Source organism: Lissotriton vulgaris, chromosome 10 (assembly GCF_964263255.1).
Source record: "Lissotriton vulgaris chromosome 10, aLisVul1.2, whole genome shotgun sequence".
Lineage (NCBI taxonomy): Eukaryota > Metazoa > Chordata > Amphibia > Caudata > Salamandridae > Lissotriton > Lissotriton vulgaris.
In genome coordinates, this window is record NC_141698.1 from 788,232,942 (window position 1) to 788,255,623 (window position 22,682).

Sequence of the window (22,682 nt, forward strand, 5' to 3'; positions counted from 1 at the left end):
GTATATTTTTCTTATTTTACCCTTCCAACTTAGATCAGCAAATAGAAAGAAAAAGCACCCTCATTTTGTAGTCGTGTGGATGTGTGGTGCAAAAGTCTACAAAATAACACAAACCTACTGGCCGCATCAAAGCACCTGCTTTTTATGTTTCCTCTTTCGCTATGTTGCACAGCATCATTAGAAACAATTGGCAAGGCAGATAGGTCCCAAAGGGGAGACCTATCCACTCTGATAATGCCTATTATATTCAGAACTCAGGTCAAGTACACTGCTAATCGTGAATAAAAGCTCATCTTCTCTTATAGGTCTCAGAACACGTACAGCAGAACACTTTCAGAATGCAGATTAGGTGTAAAAATGAAGATAAAAACAAGGGAGAAGGCCTTTTCCATCTATGCACCTAGGACATGGGACAACATCCCTGTATCCTTCAGGACCACCCAATGCTGCTCCAATTTGTGAAAGAGTTGAAAAATCTAATTTTTAAAGAACACTGCATCAGAATACATTAACAGTCCATAAACCATTTATTGCTCCTAACACTAGTTGACTTTAGGTTTGTCTTAGACACTGTGCAGCCCTTCACTGCCTTTTGGACAGATTCACAATTTAGAAATACCAAGTATGGAAAATGCTACTTACCAGTATGCATCTGTTCTTGGCATGTAGAGATACAGAGTCTCACACTGAGCATTAGATCGACACCTGGTTGGGCTTGGATGATTGCATGTTGTCGTCGTCTTGGAAGAAGTCTTTGTAGTCACGAGATAGGAGACTCCTCCCTTGGACGATAGTGCGCATGGACATCGACTCCATCCTTAGATGTTTTTCACCATGATGGGAAATGATGGAGTTAGTAGAAATAAAGAAGGGATGTCCATGTATGTATATCTAAGTAAGATAGAACTGGAACAGATACAGGTCCCGGGGAGGCGGGTGGGCGTGTGAGATTCTGCAGCTCTACATGCCAAGAACAGATGCATACTGGTAAGTAGCATTTTCCGTTCGAGGCATATGAGCTGCAGCGCTCACATTGAGCATCGATTATACAGCAGTGTCTCCCCTAGCGGTGGTCACCTGTATCTGGTGCAGTAATTTGAAAGAGCGTTTCGAGGACAGCTTAGCCCACAGCAGCTTGCTGCTTGGCTTGTACATCAACACAATAGTGTTTAGTAAAGGTATGTGTTGTAGACCATGTTGCTGCCTTGCATATGTCTTCTAGGGGAATGTTCCCTAAGAAAGCCATGGAGGCTCCCAGTTTGCGTCGGGAGTGTGCTCTAGGAGGAATTGTTAATGTACGTTTTACTTTGCGATAGCATATTTGTATGCATTTTACAATCCACCTTGCAATTCCAGCTTTACAGATGTGGTTTCCCTTATTTGGTGGAGAGAAAGCTTCAAAAGATTGCTTTTTTTTGCGAAAGGATTTGGTTCTATCAATGTAATAGAGAAGTGCTCTTTTCACATCTATGGTGTGTAGAGCTCTTTCTGCTACAGAGTCTGGGTTTTGAAAAAACACTGGCAACTCTACTGACTGATTTAGATGAAAAGGAGTAACGACTTTAGGAAAGAATTTGGGATTTGTTCTTAGGACCACTTTGTTACGGTGTAATTGTAAAAATGACTCTTGTATAGTGAAATATTGAATCTCACTAACTCACCTTAGAGAGGTAATAGCAATAAGGAAAGTTGTTTGCCATGTGAGGAATTGCAGTTCACATTTGTGTAAAGGTTCAAAAGGGGGTCCCAGGAGCCTGGTAAGAACAATGTTTAGGTTCCACACTGGAGAGGGTGGTAACCTAGGAGGAATGATTCTTTTTAACCCTTCCATAAATGCTTTTATTGCAGGCACTCTAAATAACGACAGATGTCCATTTTGTAGATATGCTGCAATGGCTGCAAGATGTAGACGTATAGATGAATATGCTAGATTACATCTTTGTAAGTGCAGAAGGTAGCAGATGATATTCTGGATGGAAGCATCCAGGGTGTCAATTTGATTATTGGTGCAGTAAATGGCAAATCTGTTCCATTTTGCAGCATAGCAAGCTATAGTAGTGGGTCTTCTGGCTTCTTTAAGGATATTCATACATTCTGATGGCAGGTTAAGGTAACCAAACTCTAAGACTTCAGGAGCCAGATCGCCAGATTCAGTTGACTTGGATGTCTTATGTGTCCATGGTTCTGCGTTAGCATGGATGGCGTAAGACAGTCTTTGGTGTGGAACTATAGAGTTTTATAACAGTGTTGTAAACCACGGTTGGCGTGTCCATGTGGGAGCTACTAAGATCATTTTGAGAGACTGTTGTCGTACCTTTGGTACCACTAGTGGTATTAGTGGGATTGGCGGAAAAGCGTTCGCAAATGCCTGTCCAGTTAATCCATATCACATTGCCCTTGGACAGCAGGTGTGGAAACCTGGCGGCGAAGGTTGGGCATTTTGCGTTTTCGTGTGGGGGAAACCGATCTAGGTCTGGATGACCCCACTTGTGAAAATGGTAGAAGAACTTGCAGATGTAGTTCCCATACGCGAATTTGTTGTGTCTGTCGACTTAACAGATCTGCTATCAGATTGTGAACTCCTGGAAGGTGTTCTGCTAGCAGATCTATTTTTGTGGAATTGCCATCTCCATTTGTTCCGTGCAAGCTGGGACAGCTGCAGAAAATGTGTGCCTCCTTGTTTAATGTAGTACATGGCTGTCATGTTGTCAGTCTGGATCAAGACAGCTTTGTTCTGTACATGTACTTGGAAGGATTTCAGTGCTAGGAATATTGCTAGCAGCTCTAGGTGATTGATGTGGAGCACATTTTGTTGAGTGTTCCATCTTCCCTGAGTTGTATGGTGTAGGAGATGGGCTCCCCAACCTATCAGGGATGCGTCTGTTGTCAGGACTATCTGTAGAACAGGTTTGAGGAACGGCCTCCCTCTGGACAAGTTTTTGGTGTTCCACCACGACAGAGCGATGTGTGCTGCTGTCCACCACCACCAGGTCTGTCAGTTGTCCTTGAGCCGGGTTAAACTGATGTGCTAGACATTCTTGCAATGGGCGCATTTGCAGTCTTGCATATGGTACAATACATATGCAAGATGCCATCATGCCTATTAGTTGCATGAACACTGGCTGGGAGACAGTGTTGGTTTTGAAACCTTGTGACTAAATCTTGAATGCTCTGTATCCTGGCTGAACTGGGATAAGCCAGATCTGTAGAGGTGTTCATTGTAGCCCCTACGTATTGATGTACATGAGAGGGCTGGAGATGAGACTTGGTGTAGTTGATTGTAAACCCCAAGTTGTGCAATGTTTGAATTGTTTGAGATGTGTGTTGGACACACTGGTTGAGTTACCTGTTTTTTATGAGCCAGTAGTCTAAATATGGGAAGACATGGATCTGTTGTCTTCTGAGATGTGCTGCTACCACTGCTAGGCACTTTGTAAACACTCTTGGTGCAGTTGTGACCCCGAATGGAAGGACTTTGAACTGATAGTGTTGTCCTTCTAGTACAAATCTTAGATACTTCCTGTGAGAAGGATGTCTGGGAATGTGGAAGTAGGCGTCCTTGAGGTCTAGTGTAGTGAGGAAATCGCCTTGTTGCAATAATGGGAGCACAGGTTGCAAAGTGATCATATGAAAATGATCTGAGTGTATATACAGATTGGGGGGCCTGAGGTCGAGAATTGGCCTTAGTGTCCCGTCCTTTTTGGGTATTAGGAAATAGAGTGAGTATACCCCTGTTCCATGATGTTGCAATGGAACTCTATATTGCATCCTTTTGAAGCAATGATAGAACCTCTTGTTTGAGCAGTGTAAGATGTTCTGTGGACATTGGACGCTGTCTGGGTGGTATATGTGGAGGGGTAGCTGTAATTTCTAAGCAGTAACCATACTAGATAATCTGTCTTACCCACATGTCTGTTGTGATGGAATTCCAGACAGGTAGGAAGGGTGTTAAGTCTACCCCCGAGATGAATGGGGTGGAATGCTGTTGGGGGAGCTGAAGGAATCACTGTTTAGTGGTGGGAGAGGTCCGATAGTTGTTATTGCCTCAACCCCTTCCCATGTTGTTGTTGCCTCTGTAGCCTCCTCTAATGTATCCTTTATTGGAGGAAGATTGTGTATTGTTTTTAAAGGAAGCTGAATTGTCTGCTCCAGCTTCTTTGGAGCCTCCTCTACAGAAGGAGCGACGAAATGAGCCTCGAGTTTGTGGGGACTGCAAAGCTCCCATAGATTTGGCAGTATCTGTGTCCTTTTTCATCTGTTCAAGTGCTGTGTCTACAGCTGGGCCAAAAAGCGGTTGTTGGTTAAATGGCAGATTTAAGATAGTAGTTTGCACCTCTTGCTTAAATCCTGAGATGCGTAGCCATGCATGGCCTCTAAGAAAGACAATAGTGTTTTTTGCCCTGCATGCAGTGTCTGCTGCATCAAGTGCGCACTTGATTGAAGCATTAGTAATTAGCTTACCCTCTTGAATAAGGTCATTTGCTTGCGCTTTATATTGGTCAGCTAGATGCTGTAATAGTGTTTCTAACTGATCATAATGAGTCCTGTTGCATCTTGCAAGAAGGGCTTGTGTATTAGCTATGCGCCATGTGTTGCTGGCTTGGGCAGCTATTCTTTTGCCTGAAGCATCTATCATATTTGACTCTTTATCAGGAGGTGGCGCTTCCCCTGAGGTTTGGGGAGTTTGCTCCTATGGAATCTAAAGGTATGCAGGGTCAGCAGGAGCAGGTCTGTATTTCTTCTCTACTCTGGGTTTTATGATCCTTGCGCGTACAGGATCCTTAAACACTTCTGGTGCATGTTTAATGACACCTTTGATCATTGGTAATATTTGAACTGACTTTTGTGATTGTTCAAAGGTGTCTAATAAGAAATCCTCTTCTGCCTCATCTGAGTGCATTGTGACTCCATGATGGATGGCAGCCCTATTAAGCGTCCAAACCCAATATTATCTTCTGGTAGAGATGGTTTGGATGGATATGGATGTGGATCAGGAATATCTGGTACATCCTGTGTAAATGTAAATGTGTTTGTATTTATGTAGCGCCTTCTACCCAGAGGTCTCGTAGCGCTGTATTCATACCGCTGTGGAACCCTTCCTGGCTTTCCTGTGAGATGTCCACTCCTGGGCACCCCCAAGGTGAAGCCAGGCATCCAAGCGCTGCTGGGGCCGTTGTGGAGATTAAGCAAGCTATTGCCCAGAGTCACAGAGTGGGACCCATGATTAGACTAGGCCCCGAGGCAAGAATTATCAGGTCCGGGGAGATGGAGTCCAAGATCCGCCGAGGCGGGAATTGAACCCTGGTCCCGGGCCAGACCTCTGCATCAGGGTCTTCCGCTCTAACCATTGAGCCACGCTTCTCCAAGCTTCTTCACTGTGCGATTGGGTTCTACCAGTCAGGTTGGTCTGGGTAGTTAAAAGGATCATTTGGGTCCTCCCCTGGCCCCATAATATCATCATCATCATCATCATCATCATCATCATCATCATGAGGAGGTGTATCTTGTGGTGAAAAATGCAGAGGAGAATTTTGAGATGGTGAAGGAAGAAGATGTGGAATAGAGGGAGAAATAGGAGAAGAAGGATGCATAGGTGATGAGGCAGAGTCCTTTTTCTTGACAGGCACGTGAGGTGTAGGTGCTGTATCTAACTTCCTCTTCCTGTGTGGTAAAGCAGAGACTTCTCCTGTTTCTGGGTCAATATATATCTTTTTCTGTGTAGGATCAGGTTGAAAAGGCTCCTCTTCCTCAAGAACTGCTTTTGGTGCAGATTTTTTCGGTTCCGAGCGTGGTTGTTGCTTTCCTTTGTCTTTAGCCTTAGGAGTTGTGTTACAGTCCTTTGGCGTAGCTCTTGGCTCTGAAGATCTTGGCTTTGGAGCCGAAGCTGGTTTCGTAGGCTTGGAAGCTTCTGAAGCAGGCTTTATTATTTTCAGAGCCGTTTTGTCTGTTTGAGTCGACTGTTTCGGAGTGGATTTCGGAACCAGGACTTTTCAGTTCGGTGCCGAGGGAGCTGGTGGTATCGGCACATGCGGTTTGCTCTGTCCCGAGCTACCGGAAGGCTTTTGAATTTTCTTCGGAGCCGGGCCCGAAGGCGGGGCTTCTGAAGTAGTTTTTCGATCGCGACTGGGCCCCGGAGGCGGAGTGTTGACCTTTGCCTTCGATTTGGGTGTTAGGGTTGGGGTAGGGGCAGTAGTACTCACGAGTTGTCCCGAAGGTATGGAGTCATCGGAGTCATCTGCCCCAGATACGATTTCTAGATCTTCAGAATCTTCCTCTGGGACATCAGGACCGTGGAAGATGTCAACCGGTTCCGGAGCTGATCTCTGCATGATGTGTCGACAGGCCCTCCGATCCTGAATGGTCTTCTTGGGTCGAAAGGATGTGCAGGCTGGAAAGCTGGACTAGTTGTGTTTCGGTGATAAGCACAGGTTACAGACCTTGTGATTGTCACTGCGCGGGAACTTTGCTCCACACTGGGGGCATTTCTTGAACGGCTTCCTTTCCATGCGCTGTAGGCCTCACGGCATGGATAGGCCCGACGGCCTGCGTCGACAACTGGAATCGAGCTGACTAGATCGAGTCGATGGTTATTGATGTCGAAAGTTGTTTAGAATAGTTGAAGTAAGTTTTTCACGCTTCAAACTACTTAGAAAGTAGTTTTCGAACCGGAGCGTTAAAGTTACATCTGAACCCAGTGGCGGAAAAAAACAATCTAAGGATGGAGTTGATGCCCATGCGCACTATCGTCCAAGGGAGGAGTCACCTATCACGTGACTACAAAGACTTCTTCCAAGACAACAACAACATGCAATCATCCAAGCCCAACACCAGGTGGCGATCTAATGCTCAGTGTAAGATCTGCAGCTCATATGCCACAAACATATTTCTAGACATGGGATTTGAATCCACTGTCTCAGACTGTAAAAGTGGTTTGATGTGTTTCTTTCAAGTGCCCTTCGCAGGGCTGCTCTGCAGACACAGCCCGTTTATCTAACAATGCTTCTCTCAGCAGGTAGCACTAGAGCTGCCTTCATTCTGGAGGACCCGCATTGGAGGCACAAAGAGAAGTTTGCACATGGATGTCATCAGACCAACTGAATGCGTAATCCGGGACAGATAAAATGGGCAGGTCTCACCTAGACATCTACTCACCTCTCAAAATAGAAACTGCTACCCCATCCCTCGCTCCTACCGTCCATCAATGGTCAGTGCCCATAATGACTAATCAGCAACTCCTTGCTAATAAGGGCCATCCTTGAATTTCTGTCTCTACACTCCTCATCTACACGAAAGCTGACAGTACACGTCACCTGAATTGGAGCACAATCTTATCTTCCATCTTGTTCTAGGCCAGACCAGTAGCATCCAGAATGTATCTTTACTCTGGTAGGCTAGTTAGCCTCCACCCCAGTGCCAGAGACAAAAAGGTTTGTTTACACTACTGACTCCATCAAACACACAGTATGATGTTGCTACATTTTTTATGTTCTGTAACAAGGACTAGGACAGTAGTCCACTGCCCTCAGTGAGGATGTAGTAGTAGTACTTGTATAGCGCACGAATCACCCATGAGGCATCTCAGCGCTTGTACGCATACCGCTGTGGAACCCTTCCTGGCTTTTCCCTGTGAAGTGCCCACTCCTGGGCACCCCCAAGGTGAAGCCAGGCATCCTAGCGTTGTTGGGGCCATTGTGGAGATTAAGCAAGCTATTGCCCAGAGTTGCAGAGTGGGACCCATGAATTAGAATAGGCACCGAGGCGAGAATTATCAGGTCTGAGGAAATTTAGCCCAAGACCCGCCGAGGCGGGAATTGATCCCTGGTCCCGGGCTAGACCTCTGCATCAGGGTCTGCCGCTCTAACCATTGAGCCACACTTCCCACAACGCTGGGTGAGCCAGCTCAGGTTAAAGCATAGGTCAAGGACGTCAAACTGCCAGGGACAGGACTAGGCCTCTGCACAGACACTAAAGTCAGTGCAGCACCTTTGACAAACTAAAAGTCTGGATACCAGATATACATGATGGTCACTGCGGGCTTAGGAACACACATGTATGCTATAAAGGGAACATTCCAGTTCCTGCAACGTGTATATTAAGTGTTCACTAGGAAGCATGCAAGTACGTAGTGGTGTCCCCTGGGTCAGGCAACAGATAGCAGGCACTAGGGATTGTTTCAAGCTGGGAACCAGCTACTTTGCAATACTTAAGAGCCCGAATATACTGGAATGCGGACCAGCGGCTGAATTTCAAAATTGGTCATGCCAGGGTCTCTTTGTGACACTCCCTAAAATTCTACCATTTGCTACCATTGTCAGTAGTGGGTAGGGTTGCCTTATCAAAGATTATCTTTCTTCCAAGACGGTTGTATTTTTCATCAACCCTAAGGATACCGGTTCCCCCAAAAATATTTATGTCCTCTTACTCTAGCTTATATGGGGACACCAGCATTGAAGAACAGCGCTTGCAAAGTTAATATTACCTGCAGCGGTGGGGGGGCATGGCAGTCCTTGGCTTGGAATTGTATTATTTGGTGGCGCAATTTAAATCGGTGTCACAATGGCGTGATTACCGGTGGAGTACCCTGAGGGGTGATGTTGTGGTGACATTCTCGAGGGACATTCTAGCAGGGTTGCTTTTGGCTCCATCTAAAACGCCTCGAATACAGAACAGGGGGATGCTAATTACTGCTCTCGGTATGTGTGGTCTTGTGTCTTGCTACGTATGCACATGGGAGTGCCTTAAGCTTGCGGTCTCCTCCTCACAATGCTGTTGGCCATACCACACTGTGGCAATTGGGGGGTGGTCTTCGGGGCTGGTTGGCACTCAGGATGACCACAATAGGAGAATTCTATGCGGATGGGTCGGTTGTGGACTTTGTGGCCCAAGTGGAGTGACACCGGCTGCCAGCATGCCACTTCCTTATCTATGGAGAGGTGGTGGCCGCTATGCCCAATTGGTGTCAGACCAGTGCGTGTGAACTACTGCTGCCTATATGCTTTCAAGGCATTTGCAACACTGGAGGGTGCAGGCACACAACATCTCTTTAATACTGAGCATTACTAAAACAACCGAAAAGGGGACTGGAGTCTCTGCACAAGCATTAGGCAGCGAATATGTTCACCCCCATTGGTGATGCAGACTGAACCAGGATACTTGAACAGATTACCAAGGTCTTGCACAATGCATGCTTTAAGTTGGTAAAGTATTACAACTTGTACAGGATGTACATAACACTAAAAATGAGTGAACCTTATGTTCCCAGGATCGCAGGCGGGATGTTTCGGATATGGGGAACCAGATGCAGTGTTTTTTCATATGGTATGGAGTTGCTGTGCACTGGACCAATACTGTCACCCGGTTGTGCAAGTTATCAAAGTGGTGACCGATAGACCAATTGCGAAATCTGTGGGGGTCTGCTTGCTGGGTTTGTTCCCAAGAACGAAGATCAAAACACTGACATCCAGGCTGGCAGACGTGTACTTGGTTCTGGCAAGGCAATCAGCTGGAAGCCCCTTTGGGATCTAGCGTCCGCAGCTGGAGGTCTGCACTTCTTATGTGTGCCAGTTGTGAAAGCACGTCTTTGAGGTGGGAGATGGATAGAGAGAAGAGGAAGAGTGACTGGATCAAAGTTTGGGCAGCATTACTGGATGATATTCCATTGTTAGCTAGGAAAGTGTGCATAACTCAGTTGGGGAAAGAGCGAAAACATTGACTGAGAGTGCAGAGCACTGGCGATGGGCAAATCAGAGTGCAAGGTTTCACTTGTGGGGCACATGACAGGTCAAGTGCTTGCAGTGAACATGGGGGGGGGAACACGAGCTGTATCAACTAGGAGTCTCTACAGCTTGCAACTTTTTTGTTTTATTTATTATCTTGATAGTCAGGTGGTCATTGCCTATCTGGCATTACAGTCGGGGCTAAATGCTTTCTTGATTTGTTCTTCATTAATAAAATTGAAACTTATGTTGAGAGTTACATGAGTCACATGTTGACTTCTTGAGGGGTGGGGGTACTCTGTTCTAAACTGCACACCTGGTGGGCTTACAGAACTGAAAGATGGAACGATTGCAGGATCCAGTTTTTGGTGTCAACAGCATGTTTCTCTGAAATGGCTATAATATGTAATGGTTTTGTATTGGGAGGGGGGGTCCTTTGTATGTGTTCCAAGTGCTGAAGAAATATGATTGTACAACAAATAATGTACCATAAAAAGCAATTAAGTACATTTTATAAATATGTTCACTAAAAAGCAAACAAAAAGGTACAAGATATCCTATATATCATAGCTATTTTATCAACACTCACCTGGTGTATTATATTGTACTTTTATCTATCCCAGTTGATAAATCTTTTAAGGCATTTTTTCACAAAAGCAATGTAATATGCATTTAAAAAGGACTGCAACTTATAATGTCACCAAGAACCTGTTCAATCAAAACAACATCAGCACTAAGCTTTCAAAACATGGAAGGGTTCTTAAGACACTGGCATCGGTGACTTAACTGTGTCTCAATTGGGAAAGCCAAATGGTCTGGGTTGGCAAGACGATGGATTTCTTCCATTTTTTGTAGGCACAGGTCACAAATTTACAAATAAAATGATGAACGGAGTGTTGAAACTTTTAAAGCACTTACCCACAGTCACAGATCTTGGTTTAACCATTATTATTTTGCTCACCACTGCACCCCTGTTTGGACCCAGCAGTCTTGCCCCTGCTCCCCATGGGAACAGTCCAGTCTGAACTGCCAAGCCAGGCCCTCTCTAGATCGGAAACAAACATCCTGGGACAGATTTTTAGGTATCACCCCTCATCAGCCAGGCTAGCTTGAATCCAGTGGTACAGTGAGTAAGGGACCCTTGTCTGGGCATACCCTAAGCAACTTAGGGCACACACAGCAACATCACAAATATCCATTTGCGCGAGTTAGAGCTATTGGCATTGTAAATGACAATGCTTTTTATTTATGTGTTTTGAAAACCTGCAATCGGTGTTTATAGTCCTTGCTTACGAGAATCCCAAAAGCCCCAAACAGCAGACCAAGGTCAAGCACATTGGTTCCGTATGTTCTCAAAATCAGATGGTGCAGCCACTTCCAACATCCGCTGCTCAAGGATGTGTGAATTACAACAGTATACAAAAACCAAAAAGGAAGGTGCCCGTGCTCACAGAAAACTAATGATTTGAATAAAGAAGAGACTTTCACAAAGTATTCTTCGTTCCATTGACTTCATTAGAGTGCACCTTCCGTTTTGGTTTTTGTATACTCTTGCTTACGAGATGCAAAGCTGGCAGTAACTGCCCCTCTTTTACTGCCAGCCTTGCTTCCATAAGTACAAAGTGCGTATTTACACACCATTTGAAAGTTTTCAAAACACAAATAAAAGGCGTTGTCATTTACAATGCCAATAGCTCAAACTCTCGCAAATGCAAGACCTATTGCATTGCAAATGCTTGTTAGTCAAGCGTTCCATGAGAGTGCATGTGTTTTCTCACTGTCTACTACGTATACGTCATTTTTCCTTCACTCTGTGTTGCTCAATATACATGCAGAGGCTGCAGCACCACTAATTGTTTTATAGTTCTTCACGTTTGTGTTTCCACACTGCTACGTCCAAAAAACAGCCAGTAGTAAGTAATACAAAAATCTGTCAGTTTTACAAGTATGTTAGGCCCTGAATAAAGATAAACTTATCCTACAAAATAGGCCATTACACTTATCCAGTCCTCTTTATATCTGAAATGCGGACACTTCAATAAAATGCCTAAGATGTCTGGGATTTTCAAGTATTTCTGGCTGATAAAAAGCAAGGCAAAATTAGGCAGTGGCTAAGAGCATTGAATTGTCCATAAAAGCAGTAAGCGTGGCCACATTCCCTAGGGATAAAACTATTATAGCCTTAGACAGTCAACAAACACAGCACTGATCTACCAAACTCTTTGAATTCTACCAATGCATATAATGCCTATGCATGTAACAGAACGATCCTGTAGACCCAATAGTGAGGGGAAAATAGCTCAACGGTATGTAAACACCAGTATTAACCCCTTCCATGCTCATGACTAACCCCAGCCGTCATGCACTACGGTGCTCGTGTGCGGATGACGGCTGGGGTTCGTCACGGCCCGCCCCTGTTCGTGCTGTTTACAGCACACCAGGGGAATCGCGGCCGCATCGAAGGGGTTAAGAAGACTTGAGTGTTTTCTATTGCCATGGCTCCTTTTAAAGTACACTTAGCCAAAGCCACTGGCCTCCTACAGATCACCACTCCCTTCCACAGCTGGTTTGAAGGCCCTACTCTTCTTATGTTTTAGAAGTCAATCGCCGGTACATAAAACCTGGTAGGGTACTCGATAAGCCCATAAAAGTTAGGCAACAATGTTAAATAATGGTAAAATGGAGACCTGAAATTGTGAGTTCTGCTCCTGTTTCAACTAGGATTGCATATAGGAGTCTATTATATGAAAAAATAGAGGTACAAACTACTGCTGGCTAAGAATAATTCACATAGCAGAGGACTGTAGTATCACCAGTATTAGTAGTACAAATTCCAAACCACTTGTGATGGATAATTTAGTGCAAATGTTAAAGCAACTGTCTCACACCCACAAAGAAGATATGCTTGAAGATTGATTTGGAATTGGGTGCACAAATACCTTGTGGTTAATTGTGAGTGCTCAGTGAATCAGAAACAGAATATCTTAAACAGTATGAAGATGAAACCTTAGCTAAAGGGTTCATATGTTTAACAAGCCTTCGGGGGTAGGGGTAATCACTTTAATGAGGGGGGGGGGGAGGTATCACTTTAATGAGACCGTACTGGTGTAACACAGCAGGTAGGTGTATTTATATCTGGTAAAATCTGTTTTAGTTTTAATGCACATCATAGTGAAAAAAGATTCTTGTTGGCGTAAAGCAAGGGTACTGTAAGTTTTAAATTACTGTAACCTGAAAACATAGTCCAAACACACAAGGAGTATTTAAAACCCAAGTTAAGAATAGAATGAAAAAAAAAGCATTGACAACAGTAACGCATTGGCCGACTAGCCTTGGTTCTAAATTCTACTTCTTATCAGACAGATGTGCAAATTATCAGGCAAAATGTTGTCAACAACAGGTCAAGCAAGGCAATGGCTGAAGTGGGGTGATAAACGCAGTATGCTGCGTTGAGTGGAAGAAAATGAGAATGACAGCTTAATAGACCAATGGACAAAGAGAGTTAACGCAAGAACTCTAACTATACCTAGCTATTATACGCAAACCCAAAAAAGCCTTTTCAGTAGACAGTACAGCTGAACCACAACTACATAGCACCGATTTGCACTGTGTAATATTTACACATTTTTATTTATGAACTTTTCTCAATACATGAGGCTGGTGGAAAAAGTAAATTTGTGTCTAGGCCAGACCCAAAAAACAGAGTGCAATACCATTCAAGAAGACAGAAAGTAAACCTATGCACACGCTTGCCTCCACAGAGGACTCTATAAACCATGGAAACACTAGGTCTACGACTGATTGCTTGCCAAAAAGAGGCACTTGTACAGGATAGTCCATAAGAGATGGGGCCAAAGATTTTGTTCTATGACTAGTTTTAATTAGTGTTCTTTTGAAACTAATGTGTACCTCTCTACAGCTTGGCTTAAAACGTAAATTAGTAAGGAAACCCGTAGTTTGTGGAAAAGCAATAACTGGACTTTATGGAGGCTTCATTTACACATTTTTAATAAGCTAGCCCCTATGTTAATTTTTTATGCAACTCAATAGGGGCTGTGACGCCGATCCCCGACACATGGAAAGGGGCTGAGATCGTGACCTCTTTTCAAAAAAAGGAGACCGTCACAACCCAGGTAATTATCGCCCTATCAGCTTAATTGACATCCTACAAAAAGTATATGCTCGGCACATTTTAAATAGATTATTAGAGTGGATGGATGTGGAGGACATTTTAACAAAGTATCAAGCAGGATTCAGACCAAAAACAAACACCATTGACCAAGTTTTTAGGTTCTTGTGTATTTATTGGAAATACGTAATGTTTAGGGAGGGCAGCCTATATAAAGCTTTTATAGATTTAAGAGCTGCATTCGACCTGGTTCCCTGATCTCAATTAGGGGCTACACTAAAGGGAATAGGGGGACCTCCAGAGTTATGAAGGCAATTAATTAGGCTACACACAGGGAACTATGCAATGGTAAGATGGGGACCGAAGGGAGAATTAACTAAACCAATCCCGGTGAGAAGAGGTGTTAGACAGAGGTGCGTGTTGGCACCAACCCTCTTCTCACTTTATGTAAATGATATCACCAAAGTTCCTTTTAAATTGTAAGCATGACTCCCCACACCTTGGGGACGAAGTGGATCCGGCTTTATTATTTGCCGATGACACCATTTTAATTTCTCAAACCCCCAAGGGATTACAATGCTTGATGGATGCTTTTAATTGCTATTGTACACAAAAAGGTCTTGAAATAAACTCATCTAAGACTAAATATATGGCTCTGAACCCCGACAAGTGTTTTAAAAAAAATCTTGTTTTAAATAATCAGCAATTAGAATATGTTGATAGTTAAAACTATCTGGGAATCACTCTGGAAAGTAAAATGGCCTGGAAGGGACAATTAGAAAAAAGCAGGATAACGCTGCTTCAAAGGTCGATCCCCATACTAAAGAAGCATAAAGCCAGTACTTCCAAGGCTGTTTCGCCGGCCTTGGAAGTATATAACATTTAAACCCCAAGCAGCAGCCCTCTATGGGGCTGAGATCTGGGGATCTCACTGTAAAGAGAACTTCGAGCAAGAAGAAAATAAATATTTTAGACAATTGTTAAAACTTCCAAATAGGACACACTGGTTGCCAGTGACTATGGACTTGAATATTAAACGCACAGATCACTGTGCTGTACTAATACCGCTATTGTTCTGGATAAGGATCTGGGTGACCCCAGAACTAACCCACTATAAAGTTGGCCTGGAGGAAATTATAAAGGTGGGCCGACCAAGAGATATCCCATGGCTGAAACATGTAATGTCCTGGATGGAAAAACTAGGTCTGCCCAATTATTGGAGCAACCCTCAAAAACTTACGTCACCTTGCAAAAAGCATTTAAAATTGACTTATTGGAGTTATATAGCCAATAGTTTGTTGAATAGTGCCACTGCAGGTTCGCTAACCTCGAGGTTCTTATCTTTTAAAGATGTTGCTATTCGAGAACCCTTTCTAGACGAGATAGAACCGCCACTAGCAAAATGATTATTTCTACAATTCAGGTACGGAATTTTGCAAATAGGTGCTAATACATCCAACTGGAGTAGAGAGAAGGGGGAAAAGGGAAGTGACCTCTGCCCCCTATGCATAAAGCCAGCAAGGGTAAATGATGTCCACCTATTATTTTTTTGCACAGCATACATTACTGCAAGGAAACATTGGATCAAACCCCTTTGCAGGCTTCTAGGCACCAGGAGTTGTAGTAATGCTTTGCGTATTCTAAGAACTGACTCTTCGCAAAACATAGTTTTTGCTGTACGTAGATTTCTATTTAACGTATTTTTGACAAGGAAGAGAGGGGGTTTAAAGCTATAAAAGGAAAACAAGTAAAATGATCCCTCCCCAGTTTACAACGTAGGCCAAGATAAGCACTTGCACTTTTGAACAATTGAGACTGTATGATTCATCTGTCATATTTTTATGCATTTTTTAATGATGTGAAGGTTTTAATTCTGTAAATAGATGGCCAGCATGTTTTATTGTTATTTATTGACTAGATCGGTTTTACGTCGAAGCTGAGACTATGTACTTTTAATGTTGAATTAAGATTGCTGCCCCGTCCTTTGTGTCCTACCCGCCTTGATTATATATGAAATTAAGGAGGAAGTTTGGAAAATGTATTTTAATTGTATCTTGTATGGCCATATGTGACCGAAATAAAGATTAAATGAATGAAACTAATGTGTACTTCTCTACTGCTTGGCTTAAAACGTACATTAGTAAGAAAACTCGTAGTTTGTGGAAAAGCAATTACTGTACTTTATGGAGGCTTCATTTACACATGTTTAATAAGCTAGCCAGACACAGAGAACAAGACGTATGTATAGTCTAAAACAACGTCCATAGCAGTAACTCCAGATTTCTTGAAATGACCTAGAACTGCTGACAACCAATAAATCTCCCTTCTAAGGTAGCAGCCAAATCAGAAGGAAGGTTATTCAAGCACTGCTTAATGCCCAACTTTGTTAACATTCTTCAAATAATGCAGCTAAGTTCGGTGGGCGATTCCCATGGCATTTTGTGTGGCAGAGTAAGTCAACTAACACCATATTTTGCATTACTTGCTATATTCTGCTTTGCAGGAATTAAGTCACCCATGTGTGAGTCGAGCATTAAATAAAAGCAGGTCAACTAACAGACTTAGCATTACCCGATGTATTCAGCTTTGCAGGAATTAAGTCACCCATGTGCGAGTCGAGCACTAAATACCGTTCTAATCATAAGGGAATGAAAGATAATGGTGTAATTCACATGTCAATTGCTGCAAAGATGCCAGGGAGCATGGAGGCTCCGTCCCTACTTAAGAGGATTCCCACAAGGAAACACTAAAGTTTTCGCTGCTAAGCTCCTGCAAAATGTACGATTCAAGATGTGACAAACTCCCCTGTGTCGCCTTGAAATCATGCCTTCTGCCTGGTTTGGATTTTCAAATCATATACAAGGTTTGCTCACAGAACTAAGGTATTTCTTAGAGGTTTGGGTGCCCACAGGTTTTTAAAAGGGGTCACAACAGACGCAATGGGTCGCTTCAAAGGATTATAACAGTGTTGATAGGTCACTGGCATCATATATTAAACACCCTAAACATGTGATGGGAGCACCGTGTAACTTCGAGAAACAATTTCATAGCCACGTTCCCAGGAGTACCACACTCCCCAAAATAAAAACTATCTTCACAGGGTAACAAACCCATTGCTTACTAAACATCCCAGTAGTTCATTGCAAACTCGATGCTTCAATCGGAGAGCTCCACGTGCATTTAAAGAGCTTCCCTACGGTGTCCTGGGACATCTGCAAGACGGTCACGCCGTTGTTGTTACTGTAAAAATGTCCAAGGCCCGTCAGTGACATTTATGTCAAAACAAGCTCAGTTTCTAGACATGCAAGCACCTACAAACATCATTAAGAGGACGCGAGAGTAAAATACCACATTTTTGGAAAACAGACAGTTTTCGTATAAGGCAGCTGGCGTTTTGCAGCCTGCGGGGTCATACGAGTCACGATTACAGCTTGCAATCTTACCTGCGCAGGAAAGAACCAGAAAAACAGGTTGCTGTTGTAGGTCTTGTTCACCGTGAAATATCCAGAGTAGCTCTTGACGTTGTACCCTGGCAACGGGCCCACAAGACTCAACTCTCTTGCTGAAAATGAAACCATTAAGATTGTAAGACAGTTTTGAAATAATTTTTCTTTCTGTGCAAAGGAAAACATATAAATGTGACCCTATCTAAAAACATGCAAAAACAACAATTGATGGACAGAATGCAGAACAATTTCATACATTCGCCCCAGTACAGAGATCTGGGCCTAAATCCATCGTTTTTTGCACTCCACACCACCCCAGTTCAGACATAGCCATATGCCAATCAGCCTTGACCCTGTGCCTCATGGGAACAGTCCAGCTCGAACTGCCAAGCCATGTCTTTCCTGGACCGGAATCAAGCAGCTTAGGACCGGTTTCTGGCTATCAGCCGTCATCAGCCAGGATAGATTGACTCCAGTGGTGTGGAGAGCATGGGACTCACGTCTGAGCATACCCATTCTAACCGAGGTGACAAATGCAAAAACAACAATTGATGAACAGAATGCAGAACAATGTCATACATTCACCCCAGTACAGAGATCTGGGCCTGAATCCATCGCTATCTAAAAACATGTACAGAAGGTGAATCTATGTTTCTGAAACACTTCTGCCTCGTGCCTTACCCCTTGCTAAAGAAACAAAGGTCCTGGACAAGGAAGTTGACAACCATAATAATTATAGGCCACAATATGCACTATAACAACCAGAAAAGTCCAGCCGGACTTGTAAATTTATTCAATAGTTAAATAAATTAATTCAGGAGAAAACAATGGAACAGTGGGACACAGTCCTGCATCCACAGTGCTATACGTACATATAGACAATACATACACAAGGTATTTCAGGCATATGAGGAAAAACGGAGCAAAAAAGGCAGTATTTACAATGTATTTGCTTCACATATGTGGGAAACAGAACGTTTTAGGCACATAATAGTGAACTAGTGTTAAGCCCACATATCATGTCGACGGCGTTTCGATCCAGTCAATTAAATTCAAAGAATCTTTATTCGGTGATTAAAAAACACCATAAAAGCACACACATATATGCATAATAAAAAGTCATTAAACATTTCCAGGATCCTTTGTACAGAGTGTTAACAAAAACATAAAATACAGACAGTGAAACAATGTATGACACTTAAAAGGGATAAAATTAGAAACATTTCATTCTTCTCCCCTAGTAAGCCTTAAACGGACCGCTACCTTAATAAAATTCATGATACTACACAATGTTAAGGGGTCCGAAGCTTTTGGTAAAAATACTAATGCCTCCCTAGCGTGTACCAATTTGGTTTTTTTTTTTAAGAGGTTTACAAGAAATCTCCGCCTGGGCATTGAATAAAAGGGGCAGAGTAAGACAAAGTGAAGGGAGTCCTGCGGAGACCTGTTGTCGCAGCCGCAGGGCCCCTTCTGTTCAATTGATGTAACAAATCCTGCTGGTGATGCCAACATAAATGGGAGTAGGTTCAGTCTGAAACGGCACATCAAGAATCTATCCTGTGCGTTATACATGAGGTACAAGTATCGCTCCATACCCTCCACGCTCTTCACTAGGTTATGGGCCCCCACTGTCTTTTTACACCCTTCAGCCTCAGCTCTGCATAGGTTTTTCCGCTCTAGGAAAATGTTCCCTACTTGCATCTTATTCTGGGCTACAATTGTTTCAGGGTTAGTAAAGAGGTTCCCAAAGCCTAGTTCCGCTAGGGTGTTCTTCACATAATGGAGCCAGGGAATGCGCATACATTTGTCCCTCCCTAAACAATCCGATAAGATTTCTCTACTGAGTGACGCATCAGGATTGACCCAGATTTTTAACCAGGCCACAATGGGCCTCAGTTTTACCAGGTCTTCTATATATGGTCTCCCTAACTCCCTGTGGGCTACCAATCCAGCCGTACTTTGGGGTACCCTCAGGATAGATTTCAAATATTTGTTTTCTTCCCGTTGGATTCTTGTGGTATTAACAAAGCCCCATACTTCTGCCCCATAAATTACTTTGGAGCATGATACAGAGCTGTACAAGTTCATCACCTGTTCCGGGGACCATCTTCCTAGCCTCCTGCCATAGCTAGCTATTGCCCCGTTAGATGCAATCATTTTACCACAGCGCTCCTCCACCAAGGAATCAAACTGTAAGGCGCCATCAAATGTTACACCAAGATAGGGAAACGTTTTAACCTCTTCTACAATGTGACTCCCTATTGTGTAAGTGAATTTGGAGGTAGTTTTTTTCCCCGCCAGGAGCACATAGGATTTACCCAAATTAACAAAGAGGTCCAGGGCACCCATGAACTTGACGAATCCATCAATCAAGATTTGTAAGCTCCTGGGTGTACGTGCAATCAGCACCGCGTCATCTGCGTAAAGCAGAACAGGAATATGACGCGACCCGACCCTTGGGCAATCTGCCTTTAGACCTAACAGAAACTGCTCCAAATTATTAATATAAAGGGAAAACAAAAAAGGGGCAAGAATGCAGCCTCGTCGGACTCCACTCATACAGGGAAAAGAGTTGGTCAGTCCCCCCTCCCTATTGAAACGAACCTTAGCCGTGGTGTCGCTATGCAATTCCCTCAGTATATTAATTAGGCCACTCTCTATCCCCATACTAGACATCATGACCCACAATTTCTCCCTATTGACGTGATCAAATGCCGCTGCCAAATCCATGAATCCCATGTAAATGGATTCATCGCTAGCCATGGTATATTTGGCAGTCAGCATGTAAAGGTTCAGGCATTGATCACTAGTGGACCTCCCTGTCCTAAATCCATATTGAGTGTCCACTCGGACAGTCTGTTAAGGATTGCCCTCCCCAAGAGTTTTGCTGATACATCAATCAGGGAAATCGGGCGATAGCACTTGGGGTCGTCCCGGTTGCCCTTCTTGAAAATCGGCACAATTACCGCTTTGGACCAGGACGGAGGCAGGCCACAGGTAATGGCAGTGTTAATAACCCTTGTCATTAGAGGGGCCCAAAGTTCAATGCTACTCAGAAACAGATCTGGGGGAATTCCGTCGGGACCCGGGGCTTTATTTTTGGTCAAACCCTCTATCCCTGCAGTGATCTCCTTGATGGTAAATTCAACCGGTGGAGCCTGAGTTGGAATAGCCGGTAACTCTACAGTAGTGCCGGGCTCATGGTTATACAGACTCCTGTAATGGGTAACCCACTGTTCTGGGAGGATATTAGCCCCTATCTCCGGGGTATCTTTTTCCTGGAAGGTTGGGTTATTAATGATTCTCCAGAAACCCGCTAGGTCCTTTCTTTCCCCTGCTTCTCTTAAATCTGCCCACACTTCTGCCTGCAAGGCAAGTTTCCTCCTCTTAATCTTTTTTATAATTTTCTCTGCACGCCTTGATTTTATGGGGGACCCTTGGTTTAGATTTAAGGCAGCTTTTCAGCTCCCTCAAAGCTTTGGAGCAGTCTTTATCGAACCATCGAGGATTCCCGTGGTTCTTTAAGGGCACACTAGTCTTGAGTAGGCCGTCGATCAGATTAGCAATCTGATCGAATGCATCCAGTAGCCTCAATCCGTGGACTTCTGTATCTAAACAGTCATTGATGGCAAGTTTGCCGGCATCCACCAGGTCCTTATAAAACTTTTCCCCATCAATTTTGGACCACTTTAGTCTCCTGCCTTGATCTGTTGCCCTCTCTGTGATTGTGCGTTGGACTCTATTTCTTGAGCCCACCCTGTACAACAGCTCCAAGACAAGTGGGTTATGGTCACTGAAACCACTCCATTCAATCCCTGCACTAGTTATCTTATTTATCAGAGATCTTGAGACCAAGATGTAGTCTATGAAGGATGAGCATCCTCTACCCTTAAATGTGGGTGGGAGTCTACCATCCTCCTGCGTCCCCATCATGTTGATAGTATGCACAAGGTCATACTTGAGCCGGAGCATGCTGAAAGCTAATCCTGTCGATGTATGGGAAAAGTGCGGCCCCTTCTCCATGGGGCATTGGGACCAGTCTGTGTTTGTTTGAACCAGTGCCGGGCACAAGTGGCAATTATAGTCTCCCATAACCAACAGTGCATATGGCTGCCCCTTTTTTTGGACCGTTGTTTCCTGACCCAACCTGTGATCCAATTCAGCAGCAAGAGGGGTGTGGGTTCCCGCTGTCTCGTTGTTGTAGATATTAAAGGCTACACATCTAAGCCCCTTCCCGGAGAACCTAACTGCCTGAATCCTATGGGAGTTCCAGTCTGGGCAGGAGCAACTGCCCGGAAGGCCCAGGTCTATGTAAATAGATAATCCTCCCATGGCTCTCCCTGATCTTGATTTTTGGGCGGGTACAAAGAAACACTTATACCCCTGCAAGTGGAAGTTATTCTCCGTTGCCCAAGTCTCCTGCAGACAGATTACATGGAATTTCCTAATATAGTCGAGCCACTCTTTGTTATTAAATTTACCAGCCAGACCAGCCATATTCCATGAGATCATTCTCAGTGCCTCGCCCCCCTGCTCCAATCCCCCATGGGGCCCCCTTTGTATCTCACACCCTGACTTTTCCGTGTCCAGCCCATGCCCCCCTCCTATACATCCAATATCTACAGCCCTAGGTCCATCTAGCACAGGCTTCATGCCACAACTCTATGGCATTTGCTTTGCCGCAGGACTGTGCTCCTACACCTCTTCTGTCAAGACCCCTTTACCCCCTTCGTCCCGAGCACCATTATCCATTTGTCAATCCACCCCCTCTAGGCCATTCAGACAATGAAACCAGTTGAATGTGTGAAGGGGTGGCTCTGGACGACTGAATAATGGCCTGGGGTTAAATTCGTGACGTTCACCCCTCCGACCAACCCTCTCCCAGTTATCATAGGTTTGAAGCGTATGTGCAGGGGCAGGGATAGGGGGAAAGAAGAAAGACACATGAAGGGTTTGAATGGTTGATACCTGCGATCTATTCTTTCCCTGGCATATGTGAGAGACCGTTCCAGCGTCCCTGAAGCTCACCAATATGCAATCCCCTATAATGGATTTGCGTGTTCTCCCCACCCATGGAACCCTTCTGACCATTATAATTTAGTTATTTAGATGTACTGGTAAGGGTCTGTTCAAGTTTAGCCACTTAATTACCCTGCTTTTTAGGGAACAAAAATCCTCAGCTTAACCCACCTCTAGCGGGGGAACGCCCGCCATGACTACAGTAAAGTCATTTGCCTCTGGTGGTAAGTTAGGTCTACGTGGCCTGGGGGGAAGCTTCATTAATGGTGTTAGTGCGGTACTATCTGTAGGCTGTGCCGGAGGAACAGAATTTACAGGGGGGGGGGGGTAGGCCCATTGGGATTAGTTGACTTCGTTGAAACAGGGTTATTC

At 44.1% G+C, this 22,682-nt stretch overlaps 1 protein-coding gene across 2 annotated transcripts in view; it reads right to left on the reverse strand.

Moving 5' to 3' along the window:
• The window catches only part of CPVL (carboxypeptidase vitellogenic like), a 632,086-nt gene that overhangs the window by 573,888 nt on the left and 35,516 nt on the right, over positions 1 to 22,682 (reverse strand). For both annotated transcript variants that reach the window (XM_086941713.1, XM_086941714.1), the window contains exon 3: positions 17,289 to 17,407. In XM_086941713.1, coding sequence (XP_086797839.1) covers positions 17,289 to 17,407 — 119 coding nt within the window. The remainder of the gene's footprint in view (positions 1 to 17,288; positions 17,408 to 22,682) is intronic.